Source organism: Diabrotica virgifera, chromosome 3, assembly GCF_917563875.1.
Source record: "Diabrotica virgifera virgifera chromosome 3, PGI_DIABVI_V3a".
In the NCBI taxonomy this organism is placed as follows: Eukaryota; Metazoa; Arthropoda; class Insecta; order Coleoptera; family Chrysomelidae; genus Diabrotica; species Diabrotica virgifera.
The window spans coordinates 40108510-40132412 of record NC_065445.1 but is presented as its reverse complement, the minus strand read 5'-3'; the positions used below and the strand labels follow the sequence as shown (position 1 = coordinate 40132412).

Sequence of the window (23903 nt, the reverse complement as noted above, 5' to 3'; positions counted from 1 at the left end):
TATTTTATTTTTTAATCAAAAATTATTCGGGTTCATTTTTCGATTTTTTGAAAGTTCAACCGCGTTTATCTCAAAAACTATGCATCCTACAAAAAAACTTGTAACAACATTTTTTGCTTAGAATGACCCAAAGAATACAAAAAAATATGTTTTGTTTTGCGAAATATCGCTGTTATGTAATTCCTTAAGTTCTTTGTTTATAACAATCTTATCGACATCCGGATCAACTGCTACCCAAAAAATTCATGATCTACGGGTCAAAATACATAAAAAAACTTGGGTAAGTCCATCTAAATAAAGGAGGCCGTTGTACCCCCCTGGCGACAGGACTATATCTATTTGCCACCATATACTGTTTAATTTGCTTACTGATCTCGTCCCTAGTTATATTCTCTCCTGTCTGATTGTTCGTCATTCATTTATTATTACGCCGACTTATTTACCTTTCTCACATCATTCTATTTAGTTATTTTCCCAGTTTCCTAAAATCAAATCGGTTGCTTGTTCTCCTAGGAGCAAATATAATTTATATGATTGTTGTTATAAACAATTAGTCAAATTAAAAAGTTGAGTTTTGTAAATAATAATTCCTCCTAACTTCACAGCATATTTAAAGTAAACCTTTTAGATTATCGTATAAGCAAATTAATATCCTTTCATTTCCATGAAATTTAGTTACTTACCTAACAACTCTTAATCTTTGTACATTTTTCAGCTGCTCAGCGGTATTACATTCTACAATATTCTTCTTAGCTCTTATGTCACTAGGTTGTATAATGTGCCCAGTTATTTTTATATTGCCATGAACTACAAGAGACTCGTCTGGTCTATCAGTGTTGATTCCTACTCTTCCATTGTGTACTACAGAATCCTAAAAAATACAATGTTTCAATAATAAATTGTTTCATTAAGGGGATGGGTACGTATTTTCGGCTGCAATGCTATTTAAATGAGGATTCATTTTTTTCGAATCCTGAGAAAACTAATAAGTATTTTTGAAAAATTTAAACGCAGAATGAAAGATTACCTTCTTACCGAGGGCCCAAAGTCCTTGAAAATTTCTATAATGTTTATTTTAATAAGTTACAGGGGTGAAAAACTAAGAGAAAATGTAGTGTGATTTTTAATTTCAAATATCTCATTCAAAAGAAACTATTTATTTATTCTAGGGACTTTTGGCCCTCGATAATAATTTAGTCTTTCATTCTGCGTTTAAATTTTTTAAAAATATTTATTAGTTTTTTCAGGATTCGAAAAAAATGGACACCATGTCCGTGGTGATATTTTTCAAATTGAACATTCGCTATCTTTGTCATACAACGCACTTTGTCAAATAGAATAAGATTACGCACTTTGTCAAATATCTCATTCAAAAGAAACTATTTATTTATTCTAAGGGACTTTTGGCCCTCGATAATAATTTATAGTCTTTCATTCTGCGTTTAAATTTTTTAAAAATATTTATTAGTTTTTTCAGGATTCGAAAAAAATGGACACCATGTCCGTGGTGATATTTTTCAAATTGAACATTCGCTACCTTTGTCATACAACGCACTTTGTCAAATAGAATAAGATGACAAGAGAGTGGCAGTTTTAAATATTTGACATGGCATCGGGAATATTTTGAGTTGTTGATTAATTAATATTGATAGTGTATTTGATAAATAATTGATTTAAGACGTGAACTTAATAAAAAGTTATTTATTGTGTATTATTTATGGAAGATCCAAGCAGAGAATACATCAGCATATATTCTGTAATCCAAGTATTTTGTTGTTAAAGATGTTCAAAATTGTAAGCGTTCCATAGTAACAATATATTATTAAAAAATCACTTTAACACTTTTCCTCTTTTCTCGATTGAGTATTTTACGTATATTAAGTTTGTGTTTTACATATAAATTATTACAATCATTACACATAGTTAGTGAAAAAATTATCACATTTATTAATTGAATTAATAATATGCAATTTTACAAATAACCGTTATACAAGAACATTCAAAAGCCATCTCTTTAAAGTTAATGATGAATGATGACATTGTCAAGTAGAATGACATTCTAGTAATGTTTACATATCCAATTTTTTATATAGCCTTTTTTCTATTCGAAATGTCGAATAAAGGCCTCTCCCATTTATCTCTGTTGTGTGTGAGGCGTTTCCACATTGGTCCTGCGACTCTTTTGATGTCATCGCTCCAGCGCATTTGAGGTCTTCCTCTTGGTCTCTTCGCTTCGTACGGTCGCCAGTTTCCAACTTCTTTGCTCCATCTACCATTTTCGAGACGTTCGTTGTGTCCAGCCCATTTCCATTTTAATTTAGCCGCTTGTTCCACGGCATCCCTTACTTTTGTTTTGTTTCGGGTTGCTTCGTTTGTTTGCCGATCTATGAGTGAGTACATATCCATACCAGTGTGAATTTTACTACACATAATTTGCCGTGTAAAGACAGAAAAAGTAGGGATAGCCGTAAAATATTTCCGAATTATGTACCGATGGCCTTAATAAAGAAATAAAAATTTTCGCGTAATGTACACTCATTTGTTCCACATTTCTGAATTCTGGAGGAGCTATGTCTATATTACTAACAAGAGATACAGAAACTCCATCACATTCATCAAAACATACCCTGGGTTGACATAAAAGCGGACCACAACCACTAATAAGAAGTTTTAGAATTCAATTCAAGAAACTATGCGAGAAAAAACAGCCTAATACAATATAGACATCCCGATTAAAAGACAATAAAGCAAAAAGTTTCACTAAAACTTAAAGAGTTCAATAAAGACCACAATGCATATAATACTATAGAAAATGAGCTAAAAAGAAAGATAAGAAATGGTATGAAGAAAAATGCAAAAAAATGCAGATTGAAGAGATGTCAGAATATATCTAAAAGCTACTCCTAGATGATTTGTTGATGAAGTTTATTTTGACGTTTCGATGTTCACTTCGGAAATCTTTTTCTAATATTTTTTATTTTTTGAGAATGATTTCTGAAGTGGAATTAGAAAAGACAAAATAAACTTATTGTAAAGTAGAATTGTAGCATATTTCCAATAAAAATAGTAAATTACCTGAGTTTGTCCTTTCTGCCAACATAATTCTACATCGCTTTCAAACTGTCCAGGATTTGATGCCTAAAATATAAATTTCATGTTATTACATTGTTTGCAGGCTTATTTTGCGCTCTCTATTTGTCGTATTTAGGGAGAACAGCTTGAATCAAAATTAATAAATTCAAATTGTAATCAAATTATGAGTTATGAGGCACTATTATGAGTCTGATTTTATGAAGCATTATACAGGGTGTAACAAAACGGCAGGTCATAAATTAAATCACATATTCTGGGACCAAAAATAGTTCGATTGAACCTAAATTATCTTAGAACAAATGTACACATAAAAAAAGTTACAGCCCCTTGAAGTTACAAAATGAAAGTCGATTTTTTCCAATATATCGAAAACTATTTAACATTTTTTTATTGAAAATGGACATGTGGCATTCTTATGGCAGGAACGGTATTCTTATGAATAGAGAACAAAACCCCCATAAAATTTTAATGGGGTGCATAAATTTCACGGTTATTTTTTTTAAGATATTCCTGCCATAAGAATGTCACATGTCCATTTTCAATAAAAAAATCTCTAATGGTTTTCGATTACCATTGGAAAAAATCGATTTTCATTTTGTAACTTCAAAGGGCACTATAACTTTTTTTATGTGAACATTTGTACAAAGTAAGTTAGGTTCAATCGAACTATTTTTGGTCCCAAAATGTGTGATTTAATTTATGACCTCAGTTTTTGTTGCACCCTGTATAACCAAACCTTAAAACTATCATAAGATATATTCTCATTACTTACTCTAACTATAATTTTTTGACTAGCATGGCTTACAATAGGAAAATTTCCATTTGTAGTATGTGCATGGAGACCAACAACAAGCTGAAATAAAAAAAATATACATTAGAATGATGTCATAAGGAATTTATACACAATACATAAATACACGTAAACTCACAACAAATCAGAATGCAATGCGTCCCTAAGGTAAAACAACTCAAACCATAGCTATTTGAGTTAAAGATCGAGGCCAAGTGAGTTGCCTGTCAATTTGGTCAACCGCTAACAGTACGCAACAAGTGTACTTGAGTAGTGAATAAGTGCAGCTGAATATGCTTCTCCGGTATGGCTCAATAGCAATCACACGAAGAATTGTTGATACTAAATTAAACCAGACAATGAGAATGATCTCAGATACAATTAGATCAACTCCTAACTACTGGCTTCCCATTCCGAGTCACATCCCACCCCCGAAACTACGCAGAAGTCATTCTCTTCTCTGAGAATATAGAAAAATCCAGAATAACTATCAACTACCCTCCACCAAGGCAAGCTTGATATCGAAATGAATCCAGCTCCAGATATCCTTGAATGTTAAAGGCTACCTCCTTACATCAAGAACATTTCAGCCTCACCAACATCTAGTGAAGACAATGGGGCAGCGACTTACCACAGGAAGTAAAACCGCCAGGCTTTGAACTGCCCCGCAATACATGGGCAACGCTGAACAGAATAGAACAAGCAACGGTAGGTGTGCTGACACCTTACATAGATGGGGACTGGGGACAAGCCCTTTCTTCTGAGTGTGACTGTGGTGCGCAACGACTGACTATCCGTCACATTGTTGAAGAATGCCAGAATGCCCCAGAAAGCGGTTCCCTGGAGTTTTTGATGAGTTCCTGAATGCGACCGAAAATGTTTTAGATTATATTGATACATTCAGATGCTCGTTTGTGATACTCCATGTACCGTTTTATATTTCTTTTTAATTATGTGTTCTTATTGCATGCGCATGCCATTCCGATTCTTTTAAAAGAATCTGAATGGCTTGAGCAGCAGTAGCAAGACTCAGTGATGTGTTGAAAAACAAAAAGATACCAAAAAATCTAAAGAAAAGGGTATTCAACAGTTGTATTCTACCAGTTATGACTTATTATATGTAATATAGACCGTGACACAGAGTTGTCAGCCAATAGATTAAGAACGATACAGAGGGCCATCGAACGAGCTATGTTAGGAGTATCTCTGAGAAAACATATACGAAACGAGGACGTACGAAGCAGGACGAAGGTGGAAGATGTAATTGGAAGAATTGTGCAAACGAAATGCAACTGGGTAGGACACGTTGCACGGCAAAACAACGACAGGTGGATGAAAAACATTGTACATTGGAGACCACGCGAGCACAGTCGTAGTAGAGGAAGACCAAAAAAAGATGGCTAGACAACATCAAAGCAAAAGTGGGGAGAAACTGGCACCAAATAGCACAAAACAGAAAAGAGTGGAGAACTCATGGGGTCTTTGTCCAGGAGTGGATGCAAACTGGCTGAAGAAGAAGAAGATTGTATGCCATACATAAAAATAAATAATTTACGTAAATGGTTCATCATAGAATCCAATCTATCTCTGTCTATTCCTAGGATTTTACAAAAAAAAAAAGATAAATAAAATGATAATGATAAATAACAAATGCGATAACATATGTTCCGTTGGTGGTTTACGGAAACAATTAAATGAATTTACAATAAGTGTAATACAACGAACAATAATATATTTCTTTATTTTTGGTTATAAAGGCGTGCTTATATCTCGTAAGAGGGTTTGTTATTCTTTGCGGGACGAGGGTTTGTGTCAGACTGCCTGTGGATGAACTAAAAACATTAGTTTTACATTTCTGTGGTTTTTAAAGAAGTTGAAGACTGATTTATTGACATAAGGAGGCTGGCGCTTTCTCGTTCCGTAATCTATTATGGAATTTGCGTTTCCCATACATAAACTGAACAGACCATCAACATCTGGTGTTTTAAAAACTGAGAAGGCATTTTATCTGAATACTGATATATTTCGTTTCTTAAAATTTAACAGGCCCTTTATGCATATGGTTTGTGAATTTTAAAATGGGACGTATTATTTCATTTTGAAAAAGTTATTAAAAATTAAAATTAGCAAAATAGTAATTGAAGCGTGTCGCCACACATACTAACCTGAAAATATCTTTGTTCTGGATTTGGTTTTCCCTTTTTCCGCATATTATTTGATGTTGTTTCACTAAAATGTAGTCTTCCGACCGTAACTTTAGTGACTTGTGCGTTTACTAACTCCACTCTAAAATAATTAACTTTGTAAAAAATATAATTCTATATTAAAAATTACTTACAAAACAGGATGGAATGGTTTTTTGCTTCTGTCGCTCTGACTTTGTTCTACCCTAATGGTCTGAGTTGGACAGTCGTGTTTTACTCCGTAAAAATGAAGATGAAAACTGGAGATTTTTTGAAATCCATCTGGTGTTTTTACAAATTGTGCGTCACCTAATAGTTGTACATGGCAAGTTACCTGCAATATAAGAAAAACATTTACAAAAACAAAAACCGTGTTTTGGAAATGTCTTCGCTATGACTTTCATTGGTGCGAATTATTTCTTTAAAATAGCAACATAATTTATTGAGTAATCCTCATCCACTAGAGTGGATGTGGTTGGTTAATAAAAGTACTTTGTTTATTAGCTGTCGGATACTGAAAAAACTTTTGTTTATTCCTTTCGACTCACGTCAATGAAGTTTCTGCTAACACATTTTGTTTCTATCGTCATCTAAAAACGATACTTACTTGAAAATGATTTTTCTTCTGGCAAACGAAGGCATCATCGGCATTTGAGAAATTAAAACCCTTATCTGCATCTACTCTATAATGTGGTACAGGCCTACAACAAAAAATATAACGATAAATTCAGTATTTATACAAGTTTTTTACAATTTACTCTAAATAAGCATTAAAAAATAATCTGTGCAATATATGTAGGTGTTTCTCACCAGTGCTAGTGTATGCCTACTTTATAGATTATGAAAAGACGTTTGACAGAGTAAGTCATGACCAACTCATGAAAATTTTGAAACAAAAGCAAATAGACAAGCGAGGTATAAGAATAATAGAAAACTTATATTATAACCAGAGAGTTCACATAAAAATAGATAACACACAATCGAAGAACATCAAAATTAAAAGAGGAGTACGGCAAGGTTGCATTCTCACTCCATTGCTATTTAACTTGTAAAAATGAAAACATTTTTTTTTTTTTTTCGATAGAACTTTAGAGTGTCGACATAAAAATGATCATGCTTAGATGATACATACAGTCGGAAAAATGAAAGAATACCCATGAACGATCATATCAAGCACATATTTTGGATTTGATGCCTTTTTCTATAAATAACAAACGAGAGAGATAGATTTGATAAAACTATAAGAAAACATGACTGGCCTTTTGGCTACGCCAGTGCCATTAACTTAGTTAAAAAAAAAAAAGAGAGATAGATTATTAAGTGTTGTCTACTAAGCAAAAACGTTATCCAAGACATACGCAGTTACATATTTATAATTGACAGAGTGAGACGGCGATACAATTGTTCAACGTAGTTATATTAATTTAGTAGAAAATTTAAACGCACACTTGACTATTTCTGTATTTCTAATGTAATTCTTAGAAAAACATTCAACATCAGTAGATATAATGATTGTATAAACTACTATTCGAGTAATCGTGCTGGTCAACTATAATCTGACAGATTCAATTTCTGTCACTTTGACAGTGAAACTGGGTTAGGTTCGGTAGAGTTTATAAATTTTAATAATTAGTCGTATTTACTTGAATAAACTCAGTTCTTTTAAAAGCTATTTTGATATTATATTGTATTTTTGGTTTGGTAAGTATTTATCTAATTAAAATAAGTAAGTAATCATCTGTCAATATGGTTAACTTCTGTCTATGAGTTTGCCAAACGTGTACATATTACTCTGACTTTTCAATCATAGTGTATAAAATTACAGATTAGAAAATGATCTGAATTCATTAAGTTTACTTTCATTTAAGTCACTTAAGGCAGCTGACGTAAACTACATTTTTTAAATTTCTGTTACTATTTACGTCCGGCAACTTTAACATGGAGAAATTCATAATACTATATTGGCTTACTCATTATTTTTGTATTATTACTCTATATCAAATAATTAATTACGGTAGTAAAAGTAACATTTATTACCAATAAATATATAGGTATTATCAGAAAAAGAATAACATCACAAATAATTTTTGACACATTTACGTAGCGAAAAATCATACGGTGGGGTAGTAGTCACATCCGTTTTTTTACAGTATTAGCTTAGTTTAGACGTTGTTTTGACTAGAAATTTTTGATTTGATTCGTATGCATATCATCGATGACGCATGGGTATTCTTTCATTTTTTCTACTGTATTTAGTATCTTCCTCATATCCATAGTGACGCACAAAATCTACTTATTATGCATTTTTTCTACGATTCCTGATGTTGCTGTTTTTGGACGTCCTAAAAGGCCGGTCGTCCAATGGAAGGTAGCGCGTATACGCCCGTATAGAAGCGACTAATCCTAACAAATAAAATGTAACTAAACAACGTCCACTGCAAACGACTTTGAGCGACCGGGCTCGGCCGACCACAAGCGACTGATCCCCCTAGAATGGGATTAGTCTCTGGTAATCGCATGTTGATGCTACAATGGTTTGCAATAAATATACGTGCAGGTATTTTTGATATAGTATTAATTTTCGATAATTGTGTTATTTTCGATATGGAAATTGATAACGAAAAACTGATTAGTGCCGTTTATGAAAAGTCTCCGTTGTGGGACAAAACGTGAAATATACAAGATATCATTCACGTGATGTTCAAAGGACATTGTGGTCGAAAGTTGCAGAAGAAGTAGGTGCTAGTGATAAGAGTTTTTAATATTATTATTTTATAATATATAATTACAATGTAAACGAAAAATAAGAAAATAGAGCGTGGCACTTGCGAGTGCCGACAGAAGTGAATACTTCTTATAGTTTAAGGATTAACAAACTTTCGAAAGAATTTTTATTTGAAATTTTTACAATAATAAACGTATTACATCTAAACCAAGTATATTTATAAAGTTATATAAATCTTTAAAATATTTTTATTAACAAATTACTTAATTTTTTTTTTCAATTTGGTGAAAAATGTAATTAAATACTGATAAAGTATTGGGACCGTGCAAGCTCGGCAAAGCGACACCTATTTCTACGCTCTGCAACTTTATTCGCACTTTTAATTATATTGGCCAATTATATTAGTCCTGGTTACTGGATAATTGTCAAGGCCATAGTCCAAAAAAATAATAAGAAGAAAAATAAGATTCAGGTTACGTTATTAAAACGTAAACAATTGTATGTATGTAGTAAATAAAATTAGTTATTAAAATGCAGTACTGCAAGCAAAATATGATTAATTAAATTTACCTTTATATAATAATTGCATATCATATCAATATTGTGGAGCAACATATAATTTTTCTTCTTCAATGACAGTAGATATGAAATGTACGTCAACTTGACAATTTCAATTGACAATATAAATTATTTAAGAAAGTTGCAATATTTCTTCGCTATTCGCGCACGATCGTTTCTCAATTCCCTTCCAAGTACTTGCACACCGCGAATAGTAAATATTTCGTGTAAATTTGAATCGCCAACAATGTATGGAAGAGTCGATTCCCGTCATAGGGGAGGCCATTGTACAAAGGTACAAATCTTTTTAAAGTTGTTAATAAATAACATACATATTTGTGTAATAAATTATTCCTTTCAAACTATGCTTTCTATGTATATTTTACGATATTCACAAAAATACACTTTCTTTTGATGATGACAGTCAGTTTGACAGTCGCAAACTAAGTAGTATACAGTCGTCTGCAGTGGATGATACCAGTCGCTCAGTCGCATGATCGCACATACACGGAAGTATACCACATTTGTACGACCACATTTAAATTCAGCAACCCATCTTTCTACTGTACTAATTGAAGACGAAGGTCCTTATACACTTTTAACATTCGTTCATAAATTTCCTTTGCTTTTAAACCTTCCAAAAATAACAATTCAATTACTGCACGATACTTGAATATTTCCGTTATAAAAAATACTGTGACACGTCGATACTAGAGAGTTTTTAAGCCCCTTATTTCAGTTACGTTAAACGTTATACGTTATTCTGCTCATGCGCATTAACAGAAAAATAACGTATTACTTTATTAGCGGATAAGGTATCCCCTTATTTAGGTAGAAATAAGGTTCACGTTATTAAGGGATTACTTATTTGTAAGATTGCCAAATGTCATATATCTAAATCATAAAAAACGAAAAAAAAGTAATATGAGCTGAACCAAAGACAACTAGAATAAAAAATATAGTAACGATGTTTAAAATTGTAATCAAAATTTGTTTTTCTTAAAAACTATCAGGTAATAAACAAATTGAATTTAATCTGCTTGGCAACCCTGGCAGAACAATTCTAAATTACACCATTTCTTGAGAAATCTGATACTTGACTGAATTATCTTGTTCAACTTAGGATGGATGTTTTGTGTTCTTAAGGCCGTTTGCACCAACTATATTAAGGTCAACTTAAGATTAAGGCCCACTTAAAGCAAATATTTTCGATGCACCGTATGTCAAACTCGATTTAAACCTCACTTAATTTAAGCCGTAAAATTCGGCGGCTTAAGAAAACTTAAATTAAGTGAGGTTTAAATCGAGTTTGATATAAGGTGCAACGAAAATATTTACTTTAAGCGGGCCTTAATCTTAAGCTAGCCTTAATATAGTCAAAAAAAGGATTCAAAAACTATTTTAAGTAAACACGTTATCCCTTATTTATTACTAAATGCGCATGACAAGTATAACGTTTTACGTTTAACGTACGTCAAATACTAGAGGGTCTAAAAACCATTGACATATTAAGCGTATACTCGGCATTTATTGATTGAAACTTCATACATGTTCATATGAAGAGTGTACCAACATAACAAAATAAAATTAGGCTAGTAGCAACGCCCTTTTTTATCGAACCGCAAAACTTACTGAACAACCTAGTATAATTAGTGTGACCAACTAGCCCGAAAAATCCGGGACATGGCCCGAATTACGAAGTCGTGTCCCGGCGTCCCGTACCAGGCTTCCGAGCCATCCGAATTTTCAATGTTTTGGTAAAATTCTATTTTGATATTTTGAATATTTTTCTAAGAATTCATATCAAACTGAATTGGTGGGACGAAAAAAAGTCGACAATTTCGAGAGTGTAATATTAAAATCAATGCTCGGGGTGAGGCTTATAGATAAAACAAATAAATGGATTAAAAACAAAACCAAACTTAAAGACGCAGGAGAACATGCTGCCAAATTAAAATAGAGCTTCGCAGGACACAATGCCCGACAATAGAGCTTCGCAGGAAACAATGCCCGACTGAAGGATAAAAGATGGAATCATGAAATACAACAATGGAGACCGTGGTTAGGAAGAAGAAGCAAAGGAAGGCAACAAATGAGATGGGCTGATGACATAAAGAACTTTGGAGGACACAACTGGAAATACGTGGCGCAAAATAGACCACACTGGATTGAATTGGGGGAGGCCTATGTCCAAAGTTGGATTTCTGAAGGCTGAAGAAGAAGAATAGTAATACCACATCCAAAACGCTGCATATCGTGGTATATAAACTCAAACTGTGAACTTTTTTTCGTTTCTGTATTTTAATTATCGTCATTATCATTACAACCAATTATTGTGGCTTAACCCCATTAAAAAAATCATTGTCAACCTAAAAATGTTTAATAAATAAAATGATGATATTATGAAAGTTCTATATTAAAAAAAAAATATGAAAAAAAAATTTTTAAGAAACGCTTTTCTTTATTTACGAGTGACTAAAATTAAAAATATTATAAAAAAATCAACTAAAAAGCAAAAAATAAAAAAAAAATTGAAAAAATCTAACACATTCGTCAAAGAAAAGCATGGCGCGTGTTCATCGAATAAACGGTTTTCGCCCCACGCTTTTCTTTAACGAATGTGTTAGATTTTTTCAATTTTTTTTATTTTTTGCTTTTTAGTTGATTTTTTTATAATATTTTTAATTTTAGTCACTCATAACTAAAGAAAAGCGTTTCTTAAAAATTTTTTTTTCATATTTTTTTAATTTTTACTTTTTAGTCTTACACTTTTCAAACAGTAAAATATATCGTCATGTTTATTAAAATATGTATAAAACATATTATGATGTACTAACATGAAAAGTAGTCGGAATCGGCAAAAAATTTGAAACTTTATTGTTTATTTATGAAGCAGAACGTAAACAATTAACGTAAAAAGTGAAATTATGTATTGTTCATATCATTAGCTATACAATCCGTAAAAGTTTCAAGTTTTTACATTGTAAAAAACAAGAGAATTTAAGCGTTTTCCATTAAAATCGTTTTTTTTTTATTTAAACAATTAATAAACATGAAACATTTTTTATATTGACCATTCGTGTATTGTTCCGGCGAATGCATATGTCTGCAAATTTTCATTCATTTGCATTGAAGAAAAGGCAGTCAAATTAACGTCTAAAGATTTGACGCAAACTATTGAACTAAATAAAAGCGTTTAAAAAATGGCCCGATTTTCATTGAAAAGTCCCGGATTTCAGGTATTTTTTTCAGCCGTGTTCCGAATTTGACCAAATATGAGTTGGTCACACTAAGTATAATGTATGCAAATTTTGTAAAATATAACACTGTAAGAAACGATGAAATATTTCAACATAACCTGAAAATAATCAGTACAAAACAATAGTATACTGAATTCGCTCAGCCGAGACTCAACTGTCTAGTGACGTTGGTAATTTCTTTTTTGGGAAGTTTGGTTGCTAGACGTGACTGGAAATTACAAATTACTACACAACCAAACATACCTGCTCATAGCCAATATTATTAATAGTAAACAGGCATAAATAACATAAACCTTACGCTAATCAATTATTTATTTATGTACACCATTATAATGTATTGATAACAAATGAGAAAATTATTTATTATTCACAATAAAAAGATTTTGTAGAAATAAATTCCATTCCACAAAATTTTATGGGTTTAGTATACACTCCTACTATTTCCAATAATTCTCCTTTTTTTAGTGAAAGATTAAGTTAAGTCGACTTTACATTACATGATTTATCATGTGATTTGTCATATGATTTTGCATTGTTAAGTCGACTTTACATTACATGATTTATCATGTGATTTGTCATATGATTTGGTCATGGAGTGAAATTTACATGTTTACACTGTGTGATTTGTCATATGATTTTGCATTGTTTATACGGCTCGTTTTGTCATAAGCATTGTCATGCGGCTCGTCATGGGAAAAATCATATGACAAATCACATGATAAATCATGTAGTGTAAAGTCGACTTTATACGGCTCGTTTTGTCATAAGCATTGTCATGCGGCTCGTCATGGGAAAAATCATATGACAAATCACATGATAAATCATGTAGTGTAAAGTCGACTTTATTTGAGCAGTTCATAGTGTGAGATCAGAATTTTTGTGACGTATGTTTCCTATTCCGAATGTGTCAAAGTGAATATTGGCTGAGCGAATTCAGTATATCTATAGATTGTACGCTATATCTTTGGTATCATCGGTAATCACCAACTGAAACAATATAAAATCGAGTTGTACTTACAATTCTGTGAGATTCTGATCACAAAGCATATGCCAATTATTTTGCTGAAAGGCACTAAATCTTATACACTGATACTGAGATTCTGATAAACAGGCTTCTGAAGAGGCATAATCCTCATCCATTGACGTGTTGAGCTGCTCGGAAGGACTGAGTTGGCTGGCTGTACAATGGTCTAAAATTATATGCAAAAGTATAACTGATTTTACATATATAACTCATTGTATCTTTGCAGATGCATGAAATTATTCACAAATTACTTTTTATACGTCTCTTTTTTTACTCACAGAAAATCACAATAAGTTACAATCCGACAAGCGAGAGTTGGCGGCTGACTTTCTCGTATTGTGTATTTTTCGTTGTGTATTTTCGCGCAAGGTCATCCGCCAGCTCTGGCTTGTCGGATTGTAACCAAGCATAAACCATAGGGAATGTATTTGATAGCTTATGAATTTTGACGTATTGACTACGTAAGTATTGACTTTTTTCATAACCAATAGAAAAATGTTTTTCTTACCTGGTTCGCTTTTTACTAAGGGTGAATCTTGGGACAACTTCCTCTTTTTAGGTGCAGCCTGTAAGTTCGTGTAGACGTTTTGTATGTTATCCAAATTTTGTTCGCATATATTATTATCTATATTGTTCCTAGGCAAATTCTCTATATTGTGGTTGTATCCTAAATGTACCATGTTTTTGTCGAAGTCGTCGCTCTTATAAATGCTCCTATCGAAGTTTGGTGCTGATTCGGGTGATGCCAGTAAGATGGGACGGTTAGTATCTAAAAGTTTCGAGGTAATTCTAAAGATGGACAAACTAAATTTTTAAGATCAATTAACCCATTCAATGTTGATGACCCACATGTGTGTCATGAGTTCTGATTTAAGGTGACTGCATATTATCATGCGCGTAGCGTTTCCAGTACGTAGCGTTTAGTTTCCGAAAAATATTGATTTTAATGGTTTTAAATATGAACAATTCACACTGTCTGGAACGTATCGTATCAGACACCTTACGTTTCCGTTCACTAAAATCATATTTTTCGGAAACTAAACGCTACGTGCTTGATAATATGCAGCGACCTTTAGTCGGGCGCATGACGCACTGATGCGTTAACGGTGCAGAACCGCAAACCCCTTAGAGACGATAAACTTAGGAGTATTCTTAAGGATTTAGATTTTGAGGAAAGTGATACTAATTTAGAAGTCGAGGACTCTAGTGATTATTGCGACGAAGAACTCTTGGATGATACAAAGGAAGGTAATTTATCTAGTAGTCAGTACAGAAAGACAGTTTAAGATTTAGCTTCTATTCAGAAACCACCACCATCCGTTTATGCATATTTCATCCTCTTGAACTCTTCAGAACGACCCGTGGTATGCTCTGAATCTAAACCAAATCTCTTAGTGCAGTCACTGAAGGTGGATATGGGCTATTATCTCCGATTTCGTTGAACCTTCATCGATTTTCATGAAAATTGGTGAGTGGTTAGAGGATACCTCAAGGAACAAAGGTGACATGGTGCTAACTTGCGCTTTTATCCTGGGGGTGGATGCCACCCCTTTTCAGGGGTGAAAATTATTTTATTAAAAATAACCCCACAAACGGATAGAGGGACAAATTCTAAGCAAAATCTCTTATAACAAGTTTTTAAAATAAATGAATACTTTTTGAGTTATTAAAGATCAAAAATTTTAATTTTTCATGGAAAAATGCATGTTTGAAAGCGGTTTTTCATAAATAACTCAAAAACTATAAGTTTTTACAAAAAAGTTATAATTAGCAAAATTGAAGTTAATAAACTGCAAAATAAATTTCTTGTCCGAAAAATCTTTTATTATTAACCTAAAGTGAGTTATAGATAATTGAATGTATATTTTTTTCGGATAGTACTCGAACCTCAAAGCTTAAGTAACGGGAAAACGATGCATTTCTAATACTTACTAAATATCTGTCAAAGCACTCAGAAATATCTATCAAATGAGCTGCTGAAGAAGTTGATACCATTAAAATTTATTCTCCAAAAATGTTTAAAAATTTATGCTCCAAAAATTTTTTAAAAAAAATTTATTGTTTTTTTTTTAGAATAACTTCGTTGATTTTTATGATATCAGGTTTGTCTGATTACCATTTGAAAGGTAATTTCAAGCGCTTTAAAATAATATTAATTTTAGTCTTTTAGATCCCTTAGTTTTTTAAACATAAAGGTTGAAGGGCCCCTATTACATGGCTCTCGCCGTAAAATTAAGGATTTAAACGTTTCTATCTCGGTTATTCTTTATGTTACAGGAATAATAAACCAGTAAAACATGTGTTAAAGAAAAAACTAAAATTGGTTTTATATCATTTTATACGTATATAGAGTATTTTTGGAGTTTTATCAAAAGAAAATGAAAATTACGAAAATTTGAAATATCCTGATTTTTTTAAATCATACTTTTTTTTTTTCAAAAATATGCACTCTAAATCAGTCAACTTTTTTAAAATCATTACTTACACTAAAATAAAGAAAGCCTTATAGGGATTACCGTAAATTTTAACTTTTGTGGAAATGGCACATGTTTTACTTTTCACTTTTTCCTAAAAAAATCGAAAGGGTTCTCTTATTTTCATGATAACTTGCTAAATTGTGGTGCTATCAACTTTTTCTAAAGCTCATTTGATAGGTATTGCTAAGTACTTTGAAAAGTGTGTGATAAGTATAAAATGCACCGTTTTCCCGTTATTTAAGCTTGAATACTTAAATTTGAGTACTCACCGAAAAAAATATACATTTAATTGTCTCTAACCCACTTTAATTTAATATTCAATGTTTTTTCAAGTAAGAGGTGTATTAAATTTGCTATTATCTTCAATTTTAGTAATTATAACTTTTTTGTAAAAACTTATAGTTTTTGAGTTATTTATGAAAAACCACTTTAAAACATGCACTTTTTCACGAAAAATTAAAATCTTTGATCCTTAATATCTCAAAAAGTATTGATTTATTTTATAAACTCTATATAAAAAATTTTCTTATAATTTGACCCTCTATCGATTTCTGGGGTTATTTTTAACAAAATAATTTTCACCCCCGATAAGGGGTGGTATCCACCCCCAGGATAAAAGCGTAAGTTGGCACCATGTCACTTTTGTTCCGTGAGTTGTCTTCTAACTACTCACCAATTTTCATACAAATCGATGGAGGTTCAACGAAATCGGAGGTGAAAACCTTCAGTGACTGCACTATCTGTCATGTTGACAAATTAATTAAAATAATTTGCAAAAGACGCAACAGCGACATCTCTATTAAAAGCAAAACGAAATCTAAAGAGCCTTTGCAAATTATTTTTAATAATTTCCAACTTACAAAAGAAGAATCATTAACATTCATAGGTCTCGTGTTATACAAAGGAACCATCAAGTCATTAACAGATTATTGCAGACATGCCAGAAGACCTGTACAAAATCCGTACTGAACTTAAATACTTTGAAGAAAAAATGGCAGCAACGTATTATCCAAGAAAAAATTTGTCATTAGATGAATCAAGGATAGGCTCTTTTTTCGTCAGTATATAAAAAACAAGAGGCACTGCATAAAACTGTACATGCTAGCCGAATCTGAAGGCTTCACCTTAAATTTGTTGGTTCATTCCGGTAAAGAAGATGAACATGGAGGAATTGGACACACTAAAAAGTTGTTGCGACTTTGATTAAAAAGTATTTGAATGCTGGACACATGCAAAGCAAAAATGGGAAGAAACTGGCACCAAATAGCACAAAACAGAGAAGAATGGAGAACTCATGGAGAGGACCTTGTCCAGGAGTGGATGCAAACAGTCTGAAGAAGAAGAAGAAAAAGAAAACGGATTCTGAGAATTAGATACTAAAAAGTTACTAACAATGAGGTACTTCAGCGCATGAGCAAACAAAAGAATTACTCTATCTATCAGCGAGGTTCCTACAGCCTCTGCCGCTTCTCGCATTTCGACCGCCATCGTTTTCTGTCCATCCATTCGTCTTCTTTGATGGCTCTATCTTTCATGATGTGCCGTACATTTTCTTCCCAGGCAACTGAAGGTCTTCCCCTTCTTCTTCTTTGGTGTGGTATGTAATGTAAAGCTTTCTTTGGCCATCTATCTTCATTCATTCGTTTCACGTGACCATACCACACTAGTTGTCTAGTTTCAATTTTATCTACACTGGAATATACAGTATGTGTCCTCCTTCTAATATCTTCATTCCTGATGTGATCTTTTTTAGATATACCACACGCTCTCCTTAGATAATCCAATTCTACTACTTCTATTCTTTTCCTATCTTTTTTTGTCATCTGCCAAACTTCTGCCCCATAAGTCATAATAGGCTCTACCAAGGTACGATAGATTGTCAATTTCGTTTCTTGCCTTATATCTTTAGACCACAGTAGAGAGCTCAGAATGTTTACCGCTTTTTTGCCCTGCTGCGTTCTCTTTTCGATGTCTCTTTTGGTAGTGCCTTCTTTAAATATTATAGATCCGAGATATTTATATTCATTACATCTTTTCGTGGTTCTAATTTCTAACTCTGGATCTTCTTCATCATCCCCTATTTTAAGATACTCTGTCTTTGACATATTCATATTGAGGCCCCATTTTTCATATTGTTTCTTTAGTTTTCTAAACATGTAGTCCATGTCTTCCTCATCATTCGCTACGACTACCTGATCATCTGCAAAACACAAAGTTGTTAGACATTTACCACTGCCTATGTCTATTCCCATTCCGGATACTTGTTTCCTCCACTGCTCTAGCGATGATTGAATTTATATTTTAAATAAAGTCGGAGACAGACAACATCCTTGTTTAAGTCCCTTTGATATAGGGAATGAGTCAGATATAAAGTTTCCTTCTTTAACGACACTTCTTGCATTTTTGTATATATTTGCGATAGCATCCACATACTCTCTACTGAGACCTACCTTCGTCAATGTTTGAAACAGTTTTTTCAAAGGTACCGTATCGTATGCCTTCTCCAAATCTACAAACAATAGGTGGGTAGATAGATTCCTTGCCTTCCGTTTTTCTATTACCTGCTGCAGAACGAATATATTATCAGTGCACGATCTTCCTGCACGAAATCCACTTTGTTCTTCCATGTCTTTGTATTCTGATTCTATTCTTTTCTTTATTATTCGACCGTACAACCTCCCTACTGAGCTGGTAACAGTTATTCCTCTATAATTAGAGCATATGCGTTTATCCCCTTTCTTGAATACTGAGCTGATGTATCCAACATTCCAATCATCAGGGATATTTTGTCCTTTTAAGCATTTATTAAATAATTGAACCAACATCTCATGTAATATGTTTGGTCCGTACTTTACCAACTCAATTGGGATGTCTCCAGGTCCTGCTGCTTTACCGTTTTTAGATCTTTTGAGGGCTTCGCTTAACTCTCCGGTTGTTATCTCAACTATTTGTGTATGTTCGACTAAATCTTCCTAAAGACTAAAGAACTACTAAGAATAATTAAAGAAAGGAAAATACAATACTTGGGACATGTGGTAAGAGGTAAAATATTAGACCAGGACTAATCTGTAAAAAAAACGTGTATTTTTGGATGTGAGAGGTGGCATTCGGATTTTTGCAGATAAAGTTAGGGGACACCTTGAGTAATAATAATTACTGACTTATGCTCCTTCTCAAATATACCCCGAACATTAATAAAAAAATTAAAATATTTAAAAATTTCGAAAAACATCGATTTTTTTCTGCTTTCTTTGCTGATAACTTTAAAACGGTTCGTTTTGGAACAAAGTCGTACAGAAATAAAATAAAGATACTTGAATTTTGTATGATATACGACTGGTCAAAAATGTCTTAAGGTATTACCTTTTCTGCAATACAGCAATAAAGACAAAATAAGGGAGCAAAATACGCCTGTTGCTATTCAAGTGACACTTTGGTGGCACTTAGAACCTTAGTAATTCGCTTAGAAAATTCTTATAACTTACTTAAATGGTCTACCAAATTTCATTAAAATCGACGTAATAGATTTTGCATAATAAATTTGCAATGTAAATGTTTTTAAAAAAGTTCAAATTTTTTAAAATCTTTCTGAACAAAAAGTAGACCATTTAGAAGTTGGCTAATATTTTTACATATAAAGAGGTGCTCTACCTATCTAATACACTTTACAGAATTAAAATCGGATTATTTAAGAGGCCTCAGCAATGTTATAAAATTATAAACATTTTTTGGCTTATAAACAAATAGCTTTGTTTAATAATAAAAATATTAATTTTTAGCAATGCAAATAATTAAAACCGGTATAATTTGACTTAAACTTTCAAATGCTGTCAGCAGAATTGTTATTTTATTTTTTAATCAAAAGTTATTCTCGTTAAAAAATTGCAATTTTTTGATTTTTTGAATGTTCCACCGCGTTTATCTCGAAAACTATGCATCCTACGAAAAATCTTGTAAGAACATTTTTTGCTTAGAATTACCCAAGAAATACAAAAAAAATGTTTTATTTTGCGAAAAATCGATGTTATGTAATTCCTAAAGTTCTTTGTTTATAACAATCTTATCGACATCAGGATCAACTGTTACCCAAAAAATTCGTGTTCTACGGGCCAAAACACATAAAAAAACTTGGGTAAGTCCATCTAAATAAAGGAGCCCGTAGCATCCCCTCCTGGACACAGCACTAATTTGTTTATAGGCCAAAAAATTGTTTATAATTTTAAAACATTGCTGAGGCTGCTTAAATAATCCGATTTCAATTCTGTAAAGTGCATTAGATAAGATATCACCTAACTTTATCCGCAAAAATCCGAATGCCACATTCACCTAAAAACAGATCCTTCCTAGTCTATATATGAATTATTTCAAATCACATTAGAAGGTAATAGCCAGGGAGGTAGTGTCAAATTTGACCGGAGCATTTTAACATGGCTGTTTTCTTTTTATTTAGGTAGGTGTTCCAAACCTTATTAACAAATGATGTGTCAGCTGGCCCAAAAACCGGGGATTTTAGACAAGAAAATGTAAAATATGAAAGTTGATGGACAAACGCTACAACTTAAATGTCAAATATTTATATACTTTACTCAGAACATTTGATAGACTTGCTTACTTGGCTCCTACCTTTCACTCAGGAGATCCGGCTTCAAATCCTGGCGCGAAAAATTCTTTTTGTTTTTTAAATCGACAATTTATTTTGAAAAATAGTTATTTTTATAATACTCCCGGCATGTCCACTTGGCCAGCAAACATTTTTTGCAAAGTGCATGATGCAGCTGACGCTTTTTTATTACAATCTAAAATTCATAAATTATTGATTTCTACTTTTTAATCTTTGCCACACTAGTCAAACGTTTATTTCTTTATTATTAACTAGCTGACCCGGCAAAATTCGTACCGCCTTAAAACTAAATAATGTTTGAAAGTTTAATACCTAAAAATTACCAGAAAGCCAAAAAATACTAAAAAATATTGCGTACCTATACTTTTTTCTACCAAATGCATAGTTTACGATTCTATAAGGGACATAGGTACAGACAAACATTCATTTTTATGTATTATAGAGAATAGGGAAATATTTAGATTGCTATTAAAAAATGGGGGTTGGTGAGAGAAAAGTCAAAATTTAGGGTTGTATCTTTCGGTTCTACAACATATAAAATTAAGAAAAAACAGTTTGTCCAAAAAAATAACAAATAATGTCTCCCTTTCCACTTAGATTGTTGGTCTTACCAACTCAGGAACCTTCAGAGGTTCATGTACAACAAATTTGCTTATTAAGATCAATCATAATATTATGACCAAGAATGCATAGTTTGCGATTCTATCAAAGACAAACAGATTTTTTTATATTGTCTCGTATAAATAATAAAAACGTGGTATTATAAAAATAATTAGTTTTCAAAATAAAATGTCAATTTAAAAAACAAAAAGAATTTTCCGCGCCGGGATTTGAACCTGGATCTCCTGAGTGAAAGGCAGGAGCCAAGTAAGCAAGGCTATCAAATGTTCTGAGTAAAGTATATAAATATTTGACATTTAAGTTGTAGCGTTTGTCCATCAACTTTCATATTTTACCTTTTCTTGTCTAAAATCCCCGGTTTTGGGCCAGCTGACACATCATTTGTTAATAAGTTTTGGAACACCTACCTAAATAAAAAGAAACCAGCCATGCTAAAATGCTCCGGTCAAATTTGACACTACCTCCCGTGCTATAAAGTACAGGGCAAAAGATCAGTAGGAAGACACCAGTACTCGTGGTCGAAAGACCCGAGAAGATGATTTGACTGCTCATCCGCAGAAATTTTTCGTGCAGTAGTTTTAAAAGCTTTGTATTGCCAACTTTCGAAAGGAGACGGCGCAAAAAGAAGAAGAATATCTATTAATACAGTCTAATGTAATATTACCTGTAACATTGGATTCCGAAAGGATAATCCTACCCTGTAGAATAGTTTGATCGCCCTGTAAATTTTCTTGTATTGCTCTGTTGCTAAGAATCGTCGTTCCATTTCTAATATCTCCGCTGACGATGAGTCCGTTGTCTTGCAGTATTCCGCCATTTTCTAATAGCTGCTCACTGTTTTGGTCCGTAACTACTATGTGTGATCCCAAAATAATATTGTCTGTCAGAATGGGACTGAGTATTGTAGGTTTGTAGAGGCCTTGTGTCAGGTTGGTGTACATCGATTCTTGTGATGTGATCGGTGCCTCGCAGCCATCTTGAGGACTATACGGGTGTTCTGAGCTGCTGTCGGGAGGACTCTCAGGAAGCGAGTGACTGGAAAGCAAAATTGGATAAAAACATCAAAATAAAAATATATCTCTAGTAGGTCTAATTACTCCATTAAAATGTTACATTTTTTAAGCCATACCTTGCATTTGTAAGAGGAGTCAATTTTATTTCTTTAATGTGTAGGGGGATCAGTAGAAGCTTAAGTTCAAGTTTTTGGGGTCGCCACCCTTGTCCCCCGGCCGCCATCTTGGAAATGGGGTGCAAAGGGGTTTCGCGCTATATCTCGTAAACTACCAACTCTACGGAAAATCTAATTAAACATAAAATGTAGCAAATTAAATTTCCTACAATTTTGTTTCTATTACTTTTTATCGTCAAGTGACCAACAAAAAAGATATAAACAAAAATATGTAAAAATTTTTTAATAAGTTTCCCTTTGGAGGTTATAACTTTTTTTCAGTTCATTTTAAAATAAAACAACATTATAGCAATTATGTAGAGGGTTTTTCAGCGAACAATTTCCACTATAAAGTTGTTTAATTATATTTATTTGTATAGGTTTTACAGCGCTCCAAACTTGACCAGATTCTCGAATGCTCATAGGGATACAATAAAAAAAAGTTAGGCTTACTTTTCTATCTGTACATATTTTTTATTTATACAATTTATTATGATTTTAACATTATTATGCTATTATTAATCTGTTTTTGACCTTTCTCCCCACTATAAAACTTATAACCCTAAGCATATAGAGAAAAGGTCCAAGAAGTTGTTTGCCGGTTCAGAAGAAGAATGACGCAACCGCAAAATGCAACATTCTTAAGAAGAGCAAAAAACGAATTTTTGATATCAAAATCATAAAGTATGATCAAAATTAGCCATTCACCACACCGTGGTCAGGATCTCGAGGTACAAGCGTTTTTTGGGGTGTGCCGCTTGTCTATGAAGTAACATAACTTTTTTTATATTGTATATTTTGACTTAAAATTTTCCCAAAAACTTCTTCATGAATTATATTTTATTGTTGTGTTGGTTAAAATTATAAACTGAAAAATTTGTCACTTAACTTTTTTAAGTAAACATGAAACTAACGAAATATGATGACAAAATTTTTAAAAACTAACAATTCCTTTTTTAATGTGTTTAAACATTTTGGACAAATTCCATTGTTATTTACATACTTCAAAGATGACACAGTAAAATTTTCAAAAGGAAATATTTACAGCGACCAAGGATACAGCGAGGTAAATTTGAAAAATCATCAAAACTGATTTTCGGCATTTTTGTATAAAATTTGATTTTTGAACATGTTCCACCAAATCTAGATAAAAATAAACTTCATATTCGGATTCAGCGACCTCGAAAACATAAAAATAAAACAAAATTGGTCATTCACCTTAAATTTGATTTTCGCGGTCGGCATAATGATTGCTGCCGCTCGACTAATATATAGATAGAAAAGTATTTTTTTTATTGTATTTCTATGAGAATTCGAGAATCTGGTCAAGATTGGAGCTCTGTGAAACCTAGATAATAAATAAAATTAAACAACTTTATAGTG

General features: G+C 32.5%; 1 protein-coding gene across 2 annotated transcripts in view; it reads right to left on the bottom strand.

Annotated features, from left to right (window-relative positions):
* The window catches only part of LOC114328965 (E3 ubiquitin-protein ligase TRIM37), a 215095-nt gene that overhangs the window by 62100 nt on the left and 129092 nt on the right, over nucleotides 1-23903 (bottom strand). For both annotated transcript variants that reach the window (XM_050647883.1, XM_050647882.1), the window contains exons 3-11: nucleotides 22017-22387; nucleotides 14142-14402; nucleotides 13628-13799; nucleotides 6674-6767; nucleotides 6222-6400; nucleotides 6049-6169; nucleotides 3866-3946; nucleotides 3076-3138; nucleotides 684-871 (exon numbers count right to left, since the gene is read on the bottom strand). In XM_050647883.1, the coding sequence (XP_050503840.1) occupies nucleotides 684-871; nucleotides 3076-3138; nucleotides 3866-3946; nucleotides 6049-6169; nucleotides 6222-6400; nucleotides 6674-6767; nucleotides 13628-13799; nucleotides 14142-14402; nucleotides 22017-22387 (1530 nt within the window). The remainder of the gene's footprint in view (nucleotides 1-683; nucleotides 872-3075; nucleotides 3139-3865; nucleotides 3947-6048; nucleotides 6170-6221; nucleotides 6401-6673; nucleotides 6768-13627; nucleotides 13800-14141; nucleotides 14403-22016; nucleotides 22388-23903) is intronic.